Source organism: Cryptotermes secundus, unplaced genomic scaffold (genome assembly GCF_002891405.2).
Source record: "Cryptotermes secundus unplaced genomic scaffold, Csec_1.0 scaffold928, whole genome shotgun sequence".
Classification (NCBI taxonomy): Eukaryota; Metazoa; Arthropoda; class Insecta; order Blattodea; family Kalotermitidae; genus Cryptotermes; species Cryptotermes secundus.
In genome coordinates this window covers 102,537-124,761 of record NW_019738362.1, presented here as the reverse complement: position 1 = coordinate 124,761, position 22,225 = coordinate 102,537, and the positions used below count along the sequence as shown (strand labels likewise).

The 22,225-nt window shown below is 40.0% G+C and overlaps 2 protein-coding genes across 2 annotated transcripts in view; both read left to right on the top strand.

Moving 5' to 3' along the window:
* The first annotated feature begins 433 nt into the window (after nucleotides 1–433).
* LOC111870938 (histone PARylation factor 1) lies at nucleotides 434–10,041 on the top strand. The gene is made up of 7 exons (XM_023863595.2): nucleotides 434–608; nucleotides 2,774–3,020; nucleotides 3,998–4,134; nucleotides 5,233–5,381; nucleotides 7,606–7,844; nucleotides 9,042–9,295; nucleotides 9,414–10,041. Exons 1-7 carry the CDS (start codon nucleotides 486–488, stop codon nucleotides 9,471–9,473), a joined length of 1,209 nt encoding a protein of 402 aa, XP_023719363.1. The 5' UTR covers nucleotides 434–485; the 3' UTR covers nucleotides 9,474–10,041.
* Nucleotides 10,042–14,026: 3,985 nt separating this feature from the next.
* The window catches only part of LOC111870926, a 38,022-nt gene continuing 29,823 nt past the window's right edge, over nucleotides 14,027–22,225 (top strand). The window contains exon 1 of the mRNA XM_023863567.2: nucleotides 14,027–14,888. The gene's annotated coding sequence lies outside the window, so the exon portion shown is untranslated. The remainder of the gene's footprint in view (nucleotides 14,889–22,225) is intronic.

Sequence of the window (22,225 nt, the reverse complement as noted above, 5' to 3'; positions counted from 1 at the left end):
AGTTTGAGATTTCTTTCGAAATATTATATCCCAACTTAGTGTTATATTATATTCCTATGTTGGCGGAGAGGAATCGGGGACAGGTATGTTCCTTTTAAATAGATCAATGGAAGTTAAAATAGACGGCAGGAGAGTTCAATAAAAGTCATACGAACTCTGATGCTGCGACTTGCTAGGGGCTGGACGACTGAGGGGTCTGAATTCGAGTCCCGGTAGGGTGAAGAATTTTGTTCACGTCGTCCAAATCGGCTCTCGGGCCCACCCAGCCTCTTATCCAATGGGTACCAGGGGCTCTTTCCCCGGGGGTAAAGCGGCAGGAGCGTGAAGTTGACCACTCACCTCCAACAAGGGCCGAGGTCAAGAAAATGTGGATCTATATGTGCACTCCCCCATGCGTCTTCGTGGCATAGTAACTTTCTTTCTTATTTTACTTACATGTTGGTACTCCTGAACACTGGATAGTGCGGGAATACACGCAGCTGAAAATGGAGGCAAGGTTAACGTGTGAAGAGGCCCCTCGATTACTATGTAAATATGGTCAAAAGTGCTATCAGACAAATCCGTTGCATCATCAAAAATACAAGCATCCACCAAAGCGGAAAATAGAGGTAAGTTATTTTAATACGCGTTACAAAGTCGTACTACATGTGAGAAGAAAATCAGGACTGTGCCCGATCCTCCAAAACGTCAGTTAACACTATATACACACGGTGCCAAATCCCAGAAGACTGCTTTCTTCATGTAGTACATTATTTGCTTCATAAGTTGAGCGAAAATTATCTTATATATTAAATATAAATAGTCTTAAAGCTATATATTATCCATATTATCATTCATTGGTGAAATATGGAATAATATTTTGGGGAAATACATCAGACAGTCATAGGGTCTTTGTTATACAAAAGAAAATAATAAGAATGATGATGGGAGTGGGCCCAACTCACACATATAGAGATTTATTTAAAAACTTGACATACCAGCAATGCCATGTGTATATTTGCTCTCATTGATGATATTTGTTGTTAATCATTTGGATAAGTTTCAGACCAATAACTCTGTATATGTCATTGGTACCCAAAGGAATGAACACCCTCACACACCTTCAACACATTTATCAATTTTCCTATCAGAGAAGGGTGTATTATTCAGGTGTCAATCTATTTAATACTCTGCCATCAAATATCACAGTTTTAAAAAATGATAGAAAGGAATTTAGGTTTGTTTTATGAAATTATTTGCAAAGTAACGCATTTTACTCGACGAATTTGTCGAGCGTGTAAGTGGTTCAGATGTTAAGGGTGATAATCTGGTTTGCGTTCTTGTATTATATGTTGTTGACACTTGCGTGTGGTGTGGTAGTATGTATGATGACTGTGGTTATGTATTCTGTAATGTGTTACAATGAAATTATATTGATACTGTGGCTGGCCAATGTATGTGTAATGGTAGGGGGTGCAATTGCACCGCGTATATGAGGAAGAAACTAGTGAAATGCTACATTTGGAGCATAGCTCTGTATGGAGCTGCAACATGGACACTTAGGGCAGTAGATCAGAAACATCTGGAAAGTTTCGAAATGTGGTGAGAAGGATGGAGAAGATTAGTTGGACCGATTATGTGAGAAATGAAGAAGTGTTAATTAGAGTCAGTGAGCAGAGGAATATCCTACATGAAATAAGAAAACGGAAGGCTAATTGGAATGGTCATGTTTTACGCAGAAACTGCCTGCTAAAAGAAGTTATTGAAGGAAAGATAGAGGGGTGGATAGAAGTGACAAGAAGACGTAAAAAGATGCTGGATGACCTTGGGGACAGAAGAGGATACTCTGAATACAAGTACATTACTGCTTTACTGCTCCACAAATTCAGATGCTTTAAATATTTTTACTGTGTTTAGGATGAGTTTCTGCCTCCTTGGACATTCATTTGTTACATGTTTTAAGTCTCAGACTCCATGCAGCTTGTCTAAACATTTGTGTAATATCCTATCTAATTTCAAAGAACTGGGCCAGAGAGTTTCATTGCAGTATGAGATATGTAAATATAGAAATTCTGAAGTACCTTCAGTGACTGTTTTTACTGTATGAAATTGTCAGGTGTGCTGGGCTCCTTTTTCTAAACAAAGTTTCACAAAATATGCAACATCACCAAGATTTCAGTGCTTGTAAAATCAGTTGTTGTCAGAGTTAAGGTAAAGCTGTCCCTGTATGTAACTAATTAAGCACCGTGTCACGAAGATGTATGAGAGGGTGGATGTATAGGTCTAAATTATCTTGACCTGAGCACTAGTTGGAGGTGTGTGTTAGCTTCATGCCTGGCCTGCTTTACCCCAGGGGGAAGAGCCCCAGGTACCTGTTTGATAAGAGACTGGGGCCCAGAGCCAGTCTGGACGGCATGTGAGAAGTAAAAATTCTAGCCCCGACTGGGTCGCAAACTCTGACCTTTTGGTTGTCCAGCTGTAGACAGTCGCTATACTGACTGTGTTATCCTGGCTCTACTCGGAAAAGTTGTGTCAAATGCATATCTTGTCACCTTTAATTCATTTGGCTGCCATGCATTCAAATTTAATGAAAGTGCCACATATTTCTTAGCTTATATGGCATGTACTTTGCTTGTATCCATTTTTTAATTCTTTACTGGTGTAACACAAACTGACCCAGCAACATGATGTTATAAATGCCAGAAATGAATGGACACAGGACCATAGTCCCAAGTTAGACAGCAAGTAGATTTCTCCCTGACATTGGTTTCTCAGTCTGCTTAATTATATGCAGGCCAAAGTAGGAGTTGCGAGTAAGAAGAAGAAGACAGTGGCTCCACCCGGAAATAATGAGAGGAATGTACCTGTGTTGGTTGAGGATGAGTGTAAAGTTCTGAGTGTTCCTGAGGAAGAAGAAGATCTTCCTCCCACACCTGAAAATGAGAACGAAGCTATCAAACAGAAATTTCTTGTTGACATGCCAGAAGATTTTTATTCCTTTTGGTCATTTTGCAAGTCTCTGTCACCAGATAAACCTGAAGGTATGTGAAGTGTTTCATTACTGTAAATCAGAAATCGTCATTTACAAAGCACATGTGTTTAGGAGGTTACAGGTGGTTTCACTTCACATGGTAGTTTTTTCTTTTGTGTGTTTATGTACACAGGGCTTTAGAAATACAATTTAAATCTACTAGTCCCTTATCAGTTATCCTCTTCCAACATTCTTTTCATACTGTTCACATGCCAGCATATTTGTGGAGCTCTTTGTGTGGCTGCATGTGAAGTTGAATATACAGAACGTAAATAAATTCAAATTCATTTATATGCAGCAGAAGTTTAAGCAATGTACACATGATTTTATTACTCAGATGACAAGTAAATATCAGACTAGGGTTGACATATTCTCCCTGCATTTAGTTTGTATCTGCACACACGTGGGTTAAACTCTTTACAGTGCCATAACTCAAGCGGTTAGTCTCTGGCTTCCCACTGCCCAGGTTCAAGCCCGGGTCTGGTCAAGTGGGATTTGTGGTGGACAAAGTGGCGCATGGGGAAGGTTTTCTCTGAGTACTTCGGTTTCCCATGCCAATCTTCATTCCACCAATTGCTCCACAATCACCCTCACCTATCATCTGGGGCTGGTACAATAGGCCAGAAGTGGCCACAGTACAAGGGACTTTACAGGTTGGCAGTACTGCTGAAAATAATAAGGCATATGTTATGGCTGTCTTTTCTGTAAAAGACATTTGGGGAGTTTGGATATTAGGTCAGCAGAGGTTTCACTGCAGTGTATTGTCATATTGCGGTGTTCTTGGTTATGACACTGTGTAACCTGGAGGTGGGTACCAATGTTTGAGGGGAATATACCTCTCCATCTTCCAACAAGAAAGGAGAAGGGACAGTATGTACATCTGTAATGTTAGTACCCACACACCAGATGGCAGGGTGCCTTAATCACAAGACCACAATATGATTGTTAAAGTGTTTTAATTCTTCTAATTTCAATGCTTTATTTCAGAGGCTCTGAAAGATGTTGGCCTTCTGCTTGTTGGTCCCTTTGATATACTGTCAGGAAATTTGAAGAAAGCAAAGACTCGTAAACTGTCCCTCTATTTAATACACTGGAGATATTATTATGACCCCCCAGAATTTCAGGTATATTACTACCTTTACTGTGATTATTCTGTAGGGATAGAATATCATGTGCTTCTGTATCTTGATGTCAGTCCATCTCAGCAATCCTTGAACTAATTCAAATGAAATTCAGTGTTGATAGTTTATGTTATTATAATTATGTTTATTGTCACCAAGTTTTAAAACTATTAGTAATAGAACTTTTTATATTTCTGTCATCATTTTATTTTATTCTATTTTTTGGCTTATTTATCTTTTATATATGTACCACTTGACGTGTTCCATATCCTGCCTGTTGTACTGTGGATCTATGGAATGTAAAATAAATGAATGACTGAATGAATAGTCATGTTTAACCTAAACTCTTCTTTGTGAAACTTATAAATACTGCTTTGCCTGCCATTTTATTTTATTTATTATAATTAGAATGAGGATTTCATATCTATGTTATATATGTCCAGTGATTGAGACTAGCTCTTTCTAAGGGGCCCAACTGAGTAGGTTTATCCTTCCCTATCCACCTGAAGACGGAGACAGATCCAGTCTCCGAAATGTCGTGGTTTTTTGTCTTTCACATACCAGACGATGGGTAAAGTCCAAAATAAACCAAAAGAAGTAATGTTATATACTGTTGCACAAATGTTGAGTTTTCATTCCGGTAGAACTGACAGATTTGTGCATTAAGGTTACTTTGTTCAAATCTGTAATGAAAGTGTGCTTATATACGGTGAACAAGAAGTTTTGACAAACTATATGATGTGGTTCCACAATTAGATGATGAAAAAGTTCGGTATGAATGTGCATTTGAAATGGTGTTTCAGACCTATGGCCCTTCTGAATTTTAGAATGTTTGAGGTCAGCAACTTGGCTAGCATAGCCTAAGTTACTGTGAAAGATTCACATTAGTAGTAAGTGGTCGTTAAACACTCAAGAAGCTGGGTGTTGATTACGAAAATTTAATGTGGAGTGTCAGGGTTGTATCACATTTTCAGGTGCTGTCACAACACTGTGAAGTGCCTGTTTAATTTGGTCTGTTCATATGTCCTGTGAGGTCACTTGAAAGAACCCAGTCAATGCTAACAAGACTTGCACTTATTGATGTAGACATGGATGTTTCAGACTGTTGTCAAGGGTGATGACACCAAGCAGTACCACATGGGATATTTTCGGGATGATCCTCAAGAACCACCTTGCTTTGTAGCCAGAAACTGTGCTGCCATTGACTGCACAATTACTCCAATGGCTGAGAATATTTTTGGTGCTGTTAAGTAAGCAAAATCACCCAGGCTAGTGACTTTTTTAGCAATTTGACCTTCTGTTGCTCATATGATTCTGTGTGGATTATGTGGTTTGGAAAATTTCTCTTTTTTGTTTACTTTGTTTTATAAATGTCTGTGATTAGGCCCAGATTCAGTCAGGTAAATCCAGTTCATACCTTAACAGTCTACAAAAACATTATATCTTTAGATATAATGTTTTTGTAGTTCTGAAATTACTGCAGTGATAATGTAATGTTTGTTTGTTCTTTTGGGTATACAAAAAAAAACAGTTGTCCTTGTGCTTAATTCATTAAGCACCATGCCATGAAGGTGTGTGGGGTAGTGGAGGTATAACCCTACCATTCTTAACCTCAGCACTAGACTGAGGTGGCCGGTCAGCTTCATGCCCCTGCCCCATTGTGTAGGAGGCTGGCTGGGCCCCAGAGCTTGTCTGTGTGCGGTGGAGGAGGGAAATCTCTTGCTCCTGCTGCAAATCAGATCCCAATCCCTTGGAGCTTCATTGCTATGTGTCAGGGTAATAAATACTTGGGTAAGACACATTTTCATGTTACAGAACACTATTTGGCTTTGTTCCCCCCTTTTGCCTTAACCTTTGTCAGCTCTGTATCACACAGTGACATCTTTGTTCATAGTGAGGGAATGTTCAAATTTATTGCAGTGGTGTGAGTAGTTTTGAAAAATTGCTGGAAACTGAGTTATAAAAAGAGCAAACCTTCCTCTGTTGTTGAGAGCTGATATCTCTTTGCTATGTCTGGTGCCAAGTTTACACTAGCTTTGACTTTGATGGACTGGTGTCTTGCCACCCGTTGCGTTCTCCATTTGTATATTGAACCTGAATAAATAGCTATCACGTGGTAGTGTGTGGGAGTATGGAATAAATTGATATGTATGTGTTACTGTTAAATGTGCAGAATACCTAGATGTTTCATCCGTAACTGAATAGTTTAGTTAAAGTACATATGTAGTGATAGAAACTGCACTGTAACTAGCTAATTCATAGAGTTGTAGCTGTTGCATGAAGTAACTATCTGAGGGAAATTAAAATGTAAAATAATGTTAACTAAACTTAACCCCAGTGATTGTGTGGGAACCAATCCATGTGATCATGATAATGCACTTGATGCAGTTAGTGTGCTGATAAGGATGTGCTGTACAGTGCATGCAGTGTATTTCCACGTTTTGTTAAGAAACTGTAACCTCATTTTACAGGATACTTCCTGTTGTTTACTTATTCAGTGAGATCTACTTGAATTGTCTGTTGATGTTCCTTTGCTTACTGTAACTTGAACATTCAGTTAATGTATGACATAAGTAGGTGTTTAATAAAATAATAGATCATAGACTTGAATGGTCATATACAGTGTGTTTACATTCCTTGTAGCAATGTTTCTTTTATATATGTTGTACATACATGAGAGGGAAAGTTATCACAGGTGAAGAGAGTAGGCAATCCTCTGATTATTATAGGCATGCCATGACTTGGTGTGGGATGGGANATACCGGACGATGGGTGAAGTCCAAAATAAGCCAAAAGAAGTACTACTACTTCTGTTTCAGAGCGTGCTTGTGCTNCAGATCATAGACTTGAATGGTCATATACAGTGTGTTTACATTCCTTGTAGCAATGTTTCTTTTATATATGTTGTACATACATGAGAGGGAAAGTTATCACAGGTGAAGAGAGTAGGCAATCCTCTGATTATTATAGGCATGCCATGACTTGGTGTGGGATGGGAGGGTGAGTATATATGTGCACACTGCTGTTATGAACACTACTGCTTCTGTTTCAGAGCGTGCTTGTGCATGAAACTAGCGATTTTTCTTTCGTAAATGTTGCTTTATTTGTTTGCTAAGTAACTGTGATTTTGGAACAAAGAGAGCATAGACTAACAGTTCACAGCATTTTTCTGCTGTAGTGCAGGTAAATGCACTGATGTTTTTAGGATAAAGTGTAATGTATAGTTCCCACGCAGCCCTCCCTCTCCATCTTTGGCATGCCCATAACAATATAATGTGTGTGCTGATACACAGTTGTGAGTTGACTGAGATGTAAAGTGTTCTCAGTTGTGTACTGTAACCATTCCAAAAATTTTGGCTTTGAGAGCTACATTCTATCCATGTATTGTAGTATGAAAGAAGGATGTGTTTGTTTGCTATACAGATGTTGAAAGTACCACTCTACAGTGATATTACATTTTGTGTTTGTTCTCAGTGCTTATTTAGATGCCATGAAGGGGAAGTGTGACCCATTTCAAAAGATGAAAGTCTCAAAGGTTCAGAATTCTCTCAAGTCATGGGCAAAGGATAACAACTTTGTTTTGGATGTGCTCAGTGAGGCAATGAAGGCACGGAACAAGAAAGTAGTGACAAAGACATTTCATAATGCAGGTCTGGTTGTTCCTTGGAACAAGAAGACAGAGTTGGGATACAGAAAACTCATAGAAACAGATGGTGAGTTTTGGAAATCTGATTGAATTAAATTTGTTTCTATCTTTCCACAATATGTTGCTTCATAACTCTGAGGGCAACAGCACATTGATGGAACCAGTTCAAAAGAGGCTGTTGCATTATTCTTGAGAATTTATTGCAAATGAAATTGCTCTTTTATTCCATACACACACTGGATTGGACAGAAACGACCTTTTGAAGGTTGAAATGCATGAATTTGAAGCCAGGAAACATCAGTAAGAAAACTATGGTATTTGTAATTTTTTTTATTGTTTTTTATGCACACTTATTTTCAAGGTACCCCAACACCATAAGCTATTTTTTTCTGTGTATGTAAGTAATAACAAATGATTAGTAGAAACTGTATTTTTTTTAAAATATAAGAAGTCCATTGATCAAAAATTACCTTCCTTCACAGTTTAGACTTCTAAGGGAAGATACCTATGTTACTTTTCCAGGGAAAGTCCTTAGAATTCTTGTAGAGTAATTAAAACCTTTCCCCCATCTCTTCACAATGGTTCTCTAGTAAACATGCCTGTAATATTTCCTTACAATCCTTTCTCAATCATGCTTATTGATCTTAGCTGTGCTGATTTTCCTGGATTAATTTAGAATTGGCATCATATCGATTTGTGCAGGTGAATAAAATTTTCATATAAAACCCCCTGCTTTGATGTGGTCCTCCACTGAAGTTACTTGATTTATTCATTTTTTGTTTAATGGATGCAACAGTTATTGTACGGTTAAAACTATGAACAGTAACTTGAATAACATCTGTTGTGCACAGATGTTCAATGTCAGTACTGTCGATAGAGTATTCAAATAATATTTTCACTTCAAGCAGCTTCCTCTTTGGGTCAACAATAACAGAAACTATATATATTAATTCAGTACCCCAGAAGCAGTCAAACCGCTCCAGAAAACACAGAAGTGGGTACATTATGTTCACGTGTGTTGGGTAACTGATGGAAATCTAGCCATTACAGCCCTTGAAATGTTCTGATATTGGTGCACTACTATTTGGATATATCATAGCTGCCAGTTACCTCTGATTTTACAGAAACTGTGGGATTGGATTTGTTTTCATGTTCACCTTTTTTGTGAATGTAATTCATGAATGAAACAAAGAAATCTTGTCATGAAATTGGATAAATATGGGAATGTAAATATGAAGTGATGTTAACTTGACTGACAATTCAGAAACTTTGAAGCGAATACTGAAGAATGTGGTGGGGAGCAGCTGTGAAATGGAGCGAGAGGCACACCTGGGGGCGCTACAGCCCATTGTTACTGCTGCCAATATTGCCAATGATGAGTGTGATTTTGGGACAAGTCTTGAACTGGGTCTCGACTTGTTCTCTTTTGGAGGGAAAGTGTTCCACCGCACTGCACTTAATCTTCTCAAGACTGCATATAGCTTACTCCAGAGGAATGAATTTGCTTTAATAATTGAGGTATGCTTTAACCTTGCATGTTAACTGTTACTTTGTATTTATGTTGTAGTGATAGGCTGATAATTTAGATAATTTCATATTTCAGTAATGGTGTTAATTGTCTGTAATACCATTTCAGGCTCATTTGAAGAACAGAAGAAGAGGAACAGCACTCAGTATAGTTGATCAGATTATCTGAACCCATGAACATGTTCAATTTTAATTATTGAACATTTGTATTGTGGGAAATATATTTGTTTTGAAGAAATGGAGCCAGAGTATGCTAAACTCTTTCTAGGTGCTCGTAATTTAAAACTCATTGTAGTTCATATTCTTTCACAAGATTATTCATACTCGTGTAAATCATGTGAAGTTCAAGTGGAATGTCTCTCAAAGTTTATATATTATATCATCTCTAGTTTTGAAGGAGTGAGTTTGAGTTTGTCATGGTCTTAACATAAATTCACTGAACTCTTCCCTTGCCCATGTTTCATTGCTGCCTTTGTGGGACTCACTACTCATGCACTGTTTCACTGCACAGGAATGCTGCGTACTGCTTGTAAAGGCAGACTATCTCAACTTGCTAATTCCCTAGAATTTTATTTGGGTGACATAATTTTTCTCACAAAAGCTTGGGCCACCCTCAGGTGTCTTAGCTTCCAGAACTGTTGGGTGGGGGCAGGAGGGGGTTGCAGTCAAGAAGTTTTCAGAGTGAGGTGCACAGCACTATTGTGTGACCCATTTCTTCCCTAAAATCTTCCATGCAACAGTATTAATTCTACTATGTCAGAATAATGACCTAATTTAAAATGAAATATTAAAGGATTTTTAAACCTTGCCATTAATACATCCAGTATAATTTAGTTGATTGTTATTGTATTAGTCTAGTTTCAATTAATTTGTAAAACTTGTTTTTGTATATTAGCATACTAAAAGAATTCAAGATGTAACTGCCCTTCCAATGGGGCTACAGCTGTTCATTTTTCATGACTTCAGCATACAGAGATGTTATTTACTAATAATGGTTAAAGCTAAGAGATTTCTGATGTTTTTACTTTTTCATACCCCCTCCTCACAAGGCTTGTGACATTGTAATTTGCCTTTGCATGTACTATCAAAAGTGTTGTGTCACCAATTTCACAGATCACACTGTGATGTGTGCCAAGTGTTGTTATGTATTTGCAACATAAAATGTTTGATGTTTTAGTAAGGAGGTTGGTCTAGAAGTAAACACAGAGAAAACTAAATATATATTGCTGTCACATCGTCAAAATGTGGGGCAAAATCATGATATAACGATAGGTAACAGATATTTTGAAAATGTTGCACAGTTCAGATATTTGGGAACAATGATAACAGATCACAGCCTGATTCAGGAGGAAATTAAGAGGCGACTGAACTTGGGTAATGCTTCCTACCAATCAGTCCATAACCTTTTGTCCTCTCATCTGCTGTCAAAAAACATTAAAATTAGAATATACAAAACTCTGATTTTGCCTGTGGTTCTGTATGGTTATGAAACTTGGACTCTGACATTAAGGGAGGAACATCAACTGAGGGTGTCTGAGAATAGGATATTGAGAATATTTGGAGCGAAGAGAGATGAAGTGACAGGATGTTGGAGAAAACTGCATAATGAGGAGCTTCATAACTTGTATTCATCATCAAGTATAATTAGAATGATCAAGCCAAGGAGGATGAGATGGGCAGGGCATGTAGCATGAATGGGGAAAAGAGGAATGCAAATGGGATATTGGTGAGAAAGCCAGAAGGAAGGAGACCACAGTGAAGACCAAGATATAGATGGGTGCCCAATATTAAAATGGTTCTTAGAGAGATAGGATGGTGTGGATTAGATTCATCTGGCTCACAATAGGGACCAGTGGAGGACTCTTGTGAACACGATAATGAACCTTCGGGTTCCATAAAATGGTGGGAAGTTAGTGAGTAGCTGCACAGTTGGCAGCTCCTCCAGAAGGGCTCAGCTCCCATAAGTGAGTGATTAATATTTGGATAGGAACAATAGATTGCAGGAGGATATTATTTTTCTATATGAAAGTGCCATTTTTAATAATTTTTTTTTTTTTTTTAAATATTTCGTGCAAGTTAATTTGTACCTGGTAAGAGTAAGGATGGAAGTAACAAGACTGGAAAGGGCATACTCCATAATGTAGTACACAGAATTATCTCTAGTGTTCTTTGAAGTTTGTTAAGGTTGCCTGGGAATAAATGCAATTCAGTGAATGTCTCCCATGTCTTGTTACATCAATGTCTATCAGAGATTTTGTGGGATGCATGGAAAGTCCATTTATGGCTTTTTATAAACTAGACTTTATTGTTGAACATGAACAGTATGGCTAAAAGCTGGAACTGCCCAATAATTCTTGGTAAAAGTCTCTTGTGTTGGATTTCAATAGAATTTATGAAATACCTAGTTCGTTGGATACACGGGGAAAGTATTTTTATGGTATGCAACCTAGACTTTGTTGTTGATCAGTGTGATTGAAAATTTGAATTGCTGAGCACCTATTTGAAGGAAATCTCCAATGGTGTGTAAGGGCCAAAGTGCAGTATTTTCTTCCTAATTGCAGCTTCCATCATTTGTGTGCTACATATTTCGGTATAAGCATCATCTGCCTTAAAATGAATGATAGTTGACGAAGCAGTCATTTTCATCAGAATTTGAAAGGACCATGCAAAATAGTGACCCTTTCCGTGAATTAAAGTGAAAGAAAGACAATAAATAAACATGAATAGAAGTACCATTTGTCTTTAAAATCTGTCAGCTCATTTTTTTTCCTTGGCACTACAGCCCCAGCGGGCCTAGGCCTACCTCCATGAACTTCTCCGTTCACTTCGGCTTTCCTAGATCTTAGACATATTGTAGGACTCCTTGGGCGGGTGATCAGCTTGTCGCAAGGCCTCTACCTGTACACCAACAGAAAAACGCACACACAAACATCCATGCCTCTGAGTGGGATTCGAACCCACGATCCCAGCTTCCGAGCGAGCGAAGACAGTGCACGCCTTAGACCGCTCGGCTACTGTGACCGGCTGTCAGCTCATTTAGGAAGGTAAAGTCCCTGTGCTTAACTAATTAAACACTATGCCATGAAGACGTATGGGGGAGTGGATGTATAGAGCCACATTTTTCTTGACCTCAGTAGTAGCTGGAGGTGAGTGGTCAGCTTCATGCTCCGGCCACCTCACTCCCTGGGGAAAGCCCCTGGTATTCATTGGATAGGAGGTTGGGTGGACCCTAGAGCTGGTCTGGACGATGTGGAAAAGAGAAAATTCTTGACTGTACCGGGACTCGAACTCTGACCCCTCAGTCATCCAATTGATGGCTGGTCGCAATACCAACTACACTACCATGGCTCATATAGGCTCTTAAAATGTACAAAGGAAAAGTTGCCTTGTGCACTGAAGTACCATGACATGATGTGTGGGAAACTGGCAATTTTAGCTTCAGCAATAAATGGAAGTGAGTATCTTAACATTATTTGTAATATTTGGACAGAGATGGATCTGTATGAGTGCAGCTGCGTTGTTTTAATCATACATTGTGAAGCCAGTGGATAAAATTTAAAATGAATATATAAGAATATAAAGTCAAAGTAGCAAGTGCAGTTAGTCACCATAACAGAATGATCTTGGGGCTCAAATGTTTGTAAAATATTTCTCTTCCTACAAATTGTAAAACAGCGGGAAAGTAAAAATTACTATTAAGTAGCATTTTTAATACAAATTATTAGCATCCTTATGGATGCTACTTAGAATATGAAAAGGACTTTGATTTACATGTCCTGAAAGTGTTTTTAAGATATTTCAAGTCTTATGATTTCAGTCTTTTGTGCCCTAATATACAGATTGTGTAGTATGGAATAGTAGGATGATTAATGAATTGGAAGTGGTTGTGGCCGTTCGAGGTAGTGTACCAGCCTTTGCAAGGAGGGACTGAGGAAAGCCTCAGATATAACCTGTGACTTTTCTGTCCAAGAGTTGAAATGGATAGGGAACAACCTGTAGGTCCTCAGAATTCCTTCTATACATGGTGAAGGATGCAGTGAGCTACAGCAATTAAATGCGGCAAGGTGATCATATATGCTTGCTTTTTATTTTGCAAAATATTGAAAGTGCAAAAATGCATTGTTTCAGCTATGGTATATGCCCTCTAAGAAGAAGAATTTTAGATGTTGGTAACAGCTAATTAATCTGCCTTTCTGATCACAATTGCTACTCTGCGCCCACTGTTCAGTACAAAGTAGATGAGTTTAAATTGTCTTGATTGTTTTGTGTTGTCATATGAGTAGGTTTAGTGAAATATGAAATATTTTGTGAGTGAACTATGCTATTTATGTATTCTGCTGACTAGTTTCAATATTTTAATTTTTTTTACAAATGCGTTAATAAGGAAAAAACGCGTAATTGTATTAGTTTTAAACGAAGATTTAGTAATTATAGAACTATACGCCGAGATGGTGTGTTGCAACATATTCAGATTCAAGACTCCCGTGCTGTCAGTGACAGTTTTGAGCCAGGTACCAAAAGTCATTGGAAGCGTGGTCCGGAAAATTTGGATTTCTATGTGGGACAAGTCAGCGTTGGGTAGTGCAAGGAATTTGCAAATTCGAACGATATTTGCTTCCAGCACTGCGTGTTATTTGCGTAAGGTACCGATGTTTACGACCGGAGCGCAGTAGCGACGGCTGTGGCGACGGACGGAACCAGGCTGAAGGCATCCCAATCAGTTCAGTCTGTATCGAGCTGTGGCAGAGCGTGGAATGAAGTATAACAGTAGAAATTGAAAGGTATTCAAATTAAAGCTTTGACAGTCAAGTGCATCGAGAAGTGGGTGAAGACGAGTCGCTGGAGTCATGTAATCCCCATTACTAACCTTGCTAAATCATTTTATGTTTGTCGAATTAATTTTGCTTCAAAATTTACTTGCGTCTCCGGTAATTTTTATTGGTTACATGAACATGACTTACTGAAGTATGTGTCAATTTGTTGCAACGTTAGCGTACCGATGACGTCAAATAAGCAGGTTTGGGACATAAACGAAAGTGATTTTACTGTGCTGTTATGACGTTGGTTTCGGTGGGATTCTGGTATGTGGCGTAAGTGAAATAGAACAGATTACATGCCTTGAAGTGCGGCTCACTAATAATTTATTCTGGTTAACAGTTCATTCTGCGAATCTGTTCCAAGCAATGGCCCTGTCAATGATATGAGCATATAGATGTATGCTTTAGATGCAACAAGAATGCCCCTCGGAAATGGATCATTTTGTGGACTGCATATGGCACTTGAGTGTCCCAAGAGATGCTACAGGTGTGAATTGATGTTTTCTGTTCTGTACACTCTTTGCAGCTCTACCAGTTGATTCGTTTGTAAACAAAATGTCATCAGTGAATGCTGCCTTGTAACTGATTTCAATGTGTGATGAGAACTGCCTTTTCGTGTTCGTGTGTGTGGCAAATATAGGGCGGAGAAGAAATATGGCGACATTGGTTATTATTATTTTAAGGGTGTGTTCCATTCCACTTCAGAGTGATCAAGGGGTGATAAACTAAAATTCACCTGAAATGTTTTGCCTGAAAGTTTGAGAAAGGTAAGCGGCATTAGTGTAGTTCACTTAGTGTATTATTTGCTTAATTATTTTTGTCAATATATTTGCAGCAATTTTGTAGGAAGAGATGAGCAATCGCCAAGTCGTGTTCCCTTCGAACTGTGAAATGTTGCCTACATTTCCAAATTACAATATAAATTAAGAAATATATGTATGTCAGTCTTCGAATATTCCACTGGTAATTCTTACAAAACTAAATGAAATGGGTAAAATGTATTCACATACAAGGAGCAATGTGTTACATGTCAAGACTAAAGACGTTTATTTGAATATTTGGAAGGGCCTGGTAATGACCTGTATGAGATACTGTTATTTTGCGGCCAGCAGTGAAAATTATGTGAATCGTCCAGAAACACGGCAGTGCACACTTAACTTTGACACGTGATAGTCCGGATGTGCCAATTGGTGTGACTAGGACTGGGTGACCGGAAAACGGGGTTGATAGGAGGTCGGGTCAGAGATTTTTCCACATCGGTTCTGGGGCCCACATAACCTCCTGCCCAGTGACTATCTGAGGCTATTTTCTCGGGGCGTAAAGCTGACCACCCCACGCCTGTCTAATGTCGAGCTTAAGAATGTTTTAGTGACATGGTGCTGAATTAGGCACAGGGACAGCTTTGCCCTTTTACGTTTGCAGCTGCCGTTTTGCGGGTTCAGGAGTTTCCAAAGAAAAGTTTTTTTCTTTAAAAATCTTGATAAACCGAATATCTTAAGATTTTATAGCATTTTGTATTAGAATTGTGCTACATGTACTCACAAGACCAAACTGTATGCAACACTCTGATTGCCTGTGATTTGCCGGTTTCTCCGATTGCAAGGAAAGAAGACATTGATCGGAGTTTTGAGGTGAATATTTGGATCTGATTGACAGGAGACTGGAGAAACTCGCATATTGAGGAACTTTATGATCCATGTTCTTCACCAGGGTCAATAGAATGATCAGTTCAGGAGATATAACATGGGCGGGACGTGTAGCACACATGTGAGACAGGCATAAATGGTATGATAACATTAATATGGGGCTTAAATAAGCAAAATGTGAGACTGTGCACTGGAGTCTTCTGATTCATGACGGGCCAGTGGCAGGTTCTTGGCGTTCCATAAAAGGCAGGGAATTTTTTGGCTGTCAGCTTCTCAAGAACTGCTCGCTAGATGATGACGAATGGACTGGACGGCCGCAATTTTAATTTCGGCAAGGAAACAATCAGAACTCCGCATGTGGACACACAGTAAACTCTTGTGTGATGGGTGATAAGGGGTGAAGAAGTGGGAGCGTGAGGATGACCGTATTCCTCTTTTACTCTTTATATGTGGACATTTTGACAGCCTCTGTGGTCTAGTGGTCAGAGTTCCTGGCTACAGATCCAGAGCTCCGGGTTCGATTCCCGGCGCCACCAGATTTTCTGAGAAGTAGTGGGTCTGGAACGGGGTCCACTCAGCCTCGTGAAGATAATTGAGTAGCTATTTCAAGGATACAGTGGCTCCGGTCTAGAAAACCGAAATTAACGGTCGTGGGAATGCGCTGACCACGTGACACTCTCTATCCGCTAAAGTTGGCACTAACTTCGCCGACAAGGCCGTGCCATACCTCAAGCGGTTAGTCGCTGGCTTCCCACCGCGGCGGCTTCGGTTCGATCCCGGGGTCTGGTCGATTGGGATTTGTGGTGGACAAAGTGGCGTTGGGGTGGGTTTTCTCCTAGTACTTCGATTTCCCCTGCCAAGCTTCATTCCACCAAATTCTCCCTCATCATAATCACTCGGGGCAGGCTACATTAGGTCAATCAGTGGCCGCCGTGCCAGGTGGACCCAATTGGACTCCACCCTCCACTAAGCGAATTAAAAAAAAAAACTTCACCGAGAAGCGGCGGTCTCTCGGTATAGTTCGCTGGCGGACTAAAACCACGGAGTTTTTTTTTATGTGAACATTTTGCATGTGTGAATTGTACGAATCTGTGAGAAGACATTTACCGCCTCTCTGCTTTGTTAGTGTTTACACCGTGAACGAATACGAAAAGAATCATACGGCATAACGGGACAACACTTCGTAGCGTCAACATTTATTTATTTCAAAATGAAGCACTAGTTCTCAAACAATCTTATAAAACGTTCGAGTATTGAGACAAAGAGAATCCATGCAAGTGCACGCACCTTATTGCCGTGAGTTGGGATTAACGTGAACTCTTAACTGTCACTGGGTACCCTAACAAATATTTCTCTTCTTATATAATATACAAGTCCATGAACTTAGTTTATGGTAACGGGTTCAGAGCGCCGTATTGATCTGTACCTAACACCTTTCAGCTCTATTGATTTTGTCAGTAAGCAGATATGATGTGTCTGTAATTCTCGGAAGGAATAACATGTATTGTTATGTTCTGATAACATAGTCGACAAAACAAGATACGAAATCACTCCGACTGGTTATTTTTACGGATGTCTAAAAAGATACCGAGCCGGTCACGGTAGCCGAGCGGTCTAAGGCATGTACTGTCTTCGCTTGCTTGGAAACCGGGATCGTGGGTTCGCATCCCACTCAGGGCATAGATGTTTAGTTTGTGTGTGTGCATTTTTCTGTGTTTGTATACAGTTAGAAGCCTTGCGACGAGCTGATCACCCGCCCAAGGAGTCCTATCGAATGTGTAAGGTCTAGAAAAACCGAAGTGAACGGAGAAGTTCATGGAGGTAGGCCTAGGCCCACTGGGACTGTAGTGCCAAGGGGGGATGGGGAAAAGATACCGGCTTACTCTCTGCAGTCGGAGCCATGGGTACTCCAGGTTCTGGGTACTGTGTCACTCACTCACCTTTCTCTGTCTCTTAACACCAAATCACATTGTGTCCATGTTGATTGGACGTACGGACCTGATACACTCAGTAACATTCCTTATTACAACCTGCACACTCGTTCACTCAGATTCCCATGAGCATGTATCCATTTAGTGAACCGATCGTACCCTCCTCACATTTGTTTTCCATCCATCGGTTGTAAATAACACGTACATAAGTTACTTTACATGGAAAAAACTTACACGATTTCAGTTAAATGGACAGGCAATGTGAACTGCCATGGGAAATTTCTGCTTCAGAAGCGCTGACCTAGAATGCAACGGAAATGCGAGAGTAGCGTACACTGACGCTTTCGGAGAGCGAGTCGTATGAATGCAGCTTCCATGACTTCGAACCAGGGTTGGAAATGGGGAAGACGCCGGTAGGTGCCGTCTGCTTTGTTCCAGAGCACTTCATTTGACGAAGTCATATCCTGTCCTCCCAACAACGTTACCTGTAGCCTACACTGTAGTAGTTTCCCTTTAATATATGTTGCCGGCTATGCTCATCTGGAGCATCTGTCTGGTTCTGAAAAGCAATTTCCACTCTTGCTTCCAACGCTTTGCACCAAGTCAGACGTTGGAGAACGCAATGTCGAACTGTTTTCTAGAAATTCGCTTTCTTGATTTTTGAAATAGAATTCATGTTGACATCCTTCGTAGTTCGAGATCGATGGTTTTATAATCTTAAATAAATGAAATCAGGAACGGTGAAGTATTTCTCGTATGGAAGTTAATTTTTATAAAAAACTTGATGGACTTTCCCCTAATAATTCTTTAGAATTTTCCTTTCGTTATAGCGTGAAACTTACTATTATTGATTTGTATGCAATTAATTTTATAACAGTACCATCAGACTTGGTGCTTCAGAACTTATTTTATTGCTGCATTGGAAGGGCATAGCGTCTGTGCGTTGACTTTGAAGTTTAGAAGTAGGCCTACTGCAGATAAAGCAGGTCACTCACTCATGGAGCTGAGCCCTATTTGAGAAGCCGCCAATTGTGCAACTACTCAAGAAATTTCCAGCATTTTATGGGACCCAAATGTTCATTAACGTGTTCACAAAAGCCCTCCGCTGGTCCCTATCCTGATCCACATCGACCCAGTCCACACCATCCCATCTCTCTCTAAGATCCATTTTAATATTGTCCACGCACTTACGTCTTGGTCTTCCTAGTGGTCTTTCCGTATGGCTTTCCCACCAAGATCCTACATGCATTCCTCTTCTCGCCATTTGTGCTACATGCCCTACCCATCTCACTCTCCTTGACTTATTCCAATTATACTTGTAGGCATGTACCTGTTCATAATATTTAATTATTAGTATTATTTTGAAATTAAATGTTTTTCAAAGTAATGCTTATTAACCCTAACATGAAGTTATATATATAAGTTCCCTGTTGCCTGTGTCAACAGCGGTATCCCCTGTTACGTCACAGTGGGAAGTGCTGTTACGTCACCGCGGGGGATGGGGGCGGAGTGTTGATTGGCCTGTTACCGTAGCAGCGACAGCGCTCCGATGCTGTTACGTCACCGCTGGCTGGGGAGGGGGTGTCCTGCATAGCGCAAATACGTCACAATATATATATATATATCGTATAAATCGTATTTATTAGAAATCTGTTAAGCGAGTTCGGTTGTGTATTGATGGAAGCGAGCATTTACTCGTTCTGCATTCCACATGTTACCAGGGATTAGTTGCTCCCATTTTTTGCCAAGTTCGATGGTCTGGGCCCGCCCTATATTGAAGGAGCTTGCCGCTCACCGCAGCTTTTCTTTTGCTATCGACCGAGGTGAGGAAGGCTGAGTAAGCAGCCCATTCAATTTGTCTCGTGGGCACAGTCGATTTTGTGTTCCCAGAAGCCACCTTTTTCAGTATAGTTCGATGTATATGATTGTGGTGGAGATGTACAGCAGTCTATGTGGTAGAAGTTACGTCACAACATGCCGAAAAACAAAATAACAGCGCATTGAGCGCAAAGAGGATCTATGTGTCAGTCATGAATTTTGTTGGCAGCACTTTCATTTACAGAGCGATGGTGAGGATAGTGAAAATGATTAACGGGAGCATGTAGGCCTGCGTGTTCGTAAGGAGTAAGCTGGTGAACCATTTCAATAGGCACGAGTTGCTTTAGGATAAAGATGTGCTGCCATTAGTTCTACTGAATGCTTCTAAATGGAGAAATGCTGTGTTCTGTTTTCAACCCTGACCCTTGTCAGCAAATGAGGGTTGCAGTGGACGAAGGGCGGTTTTAGTTCTTTTTATGATTCTGACAACAAGATGTACATGCGTCAGCTCGAACAGACTGATGCTGGAAAAGAGTTTTAAAGAAACTGGAGTATAAGAAATATACAGTTTCTGGAAACTGACTCTGAGTGGTTCTAAGCTTACTCACTCAGTCACTTATGGAGCTGAACCCTTCTTGAGGAGCCGCCAGTTCTGCAGCTACCCAAGAATTTCCCATCATTTTATGGAACCCCAAGGTTCATTACCGTGTTCACGAGAGCCCTCCACAGGTCCCTATCCTGAGCCACATCAATCCAATCCATACCATCTCATTCTATCTCTCTAAGATCCACTTTAATATTGTCCACCCACCTACGCCTTGGTCTTGCCAATGGTCTCTTTCCTTCTGGCTTTACCACCAATATCCTATATGCATTCCCCGTCTCCCACAATCGTGCTACCTGCCCTGTCCACGCCCTCCTTTACTTGATCATTCTAATTATACTTGGAAAAGAGTACAAGTTATGAAGCTCCTCATTATGCAGTTTTCTCCACCCTCCTGTCACTTTATCTCTCTTCGGTTCAACGCCCTGTTCTCAAACACCCTCAGTCTATGTCCCTTCCTTAATGTCAGAGATCAAGTTTCACACCCATACAGAACCACAGCAAAATTATAGGTTTGTATATTCTAATTTTTATGTTTTTGGACAGCAGCCGAGAAGACAAAAGGTTCTGGACTGAGTGGTAGCAAGCATTACCCGTGGTCGCGCCATACCTCAAGCGGTTAGTCGCTGACTTCCCACCGCGGTGGTCCGGGTTCGATCCTGGGTCTAGTAAAGTGGGATTTGTGGTGGACAAAGTGGCGCTGGGGCAGGTTTTCTCCGAGTACTTCTGTTTCCCCTGCCAATCTTCATTCCACCAATTGCTCCACAATCACCCTCACCTATCATCTGGGGCTGGTACAATAGGCCAGAAGCGGCCGCAGTACAAGGGACTTAGTCCAACCCTACTAGCAATATAAAAAAAGCATTACCCGAGTTCAGTCTCCTCTTAATTACCTCCTCAATCAGGTTTCGATCTGTTGTTCCCAAATATCTGAACTGTGCCTTATTTTCAAGACATCTGTTACCTGTCTTTATGCCTTGATTTTGCCCTGCATTTTGATGACGAGACAGCAACATATACTTAGTTTTCTCTGTGTTTACTTCTAGACCAACCTCCTTACTTGCGTCAATTAAAGTTTGTGTGTTCTTTATGATATCTACATTCTCACCCCGTACATTCACATCAACAGCATAGGCCAAAGAACTGATGTGTCCAATTTTATTTCGGTCCCACCTGGTTTTTCTGGACCTTCCTAATTGCATATTCTAAAGCAAAGTTGAAAAGGAGTGGTGATAAAACATCTCCTTGTTTTAGACCATTCTTGATAGGAAATGTATCAGACAAATGTTTTCCTACACGGACTTTACTATACGTTTCGTTTAAACACGTTTTAATCAACTTAACTAGTTTCATGGGTATACCAAACTCTATGAGAATATTGTACAACACTTCCCTCCTAACTGAATCATAGGCTTTCTTGAAGTCTATGAATAGCTGATGTACTGTCTCATCGCATTCCCATTTTTTTCTCCAATATCTGACGAATGCAAAAGATCTGATCTGTTACGTCGAAACGCACACCGATCGTCCCCAATAATTTCATCTATATATGGACTTAGCCTTGAGAGAAACATATTGGATAACATTGGATAACATGAATTTGATAGCAGTGATATCCCCCGATAATTAGTACACTCAGTTTAATCACGCTTCTTTCAAATACTACACATTTCCTTTTTATTGAACTTTTATCGAAAGGGAGGATTTATTTCAGGACGTAGAGAATGGTTACTTTGTTCTTCTCTGAACATGTTCTCAGGCAGCTTCTCAAGTTATTTAATTATTCTGAAGGTTTCTTAATGCATGCATGCCGCTGAAAACGCTTGGCTTTGAAGGGTTAGAGGAATGCCATGATGAAGGCATTCAAAATGATATTTTAAATCTGTATTGAAAGCAATAGCTAGTGGAGATATTGGGTTTTCGGACTTTATCCATCGTCCTGGTTTTTAAGATAAAGAAGAAAAACACGACGTTTCGGAAACTGGATCTGTTTCCCTCCTCAGTGATTGAGGTACCCAACAGGTACCCAACAGAATAGGCGTTTTCCCTCACCTGAGGACGGAAACAGATCCAGTTTCCGAAATGTCGTGTTTTTCTTTGTTATC

Excerpts from the sequence above, each read along its gene's own strand:
- LOC111870938 (XM_023863595.2), top strand. The coding sequence starts at position 486 with ATGGAGGCAAGGTTAACGTGTGAAGAGGCCCCTCGATTACTATGTAAA. Across the intron at positions 609-2,773 it reads CACCAAAGCGGAAAATAGAG|GCCAAAGTAGGAGTTGCGAG; the intron begins GTAAGTTATTTT and ends AATTATATGCAG. Across the intron at positions 7,845-9,041 it reads AAAACTCATAGAAACAGATG|AAACTTTGAAGCGAATACTG; the intron begins GTGAGTTTTGGA and ends CTGACAATTCAG.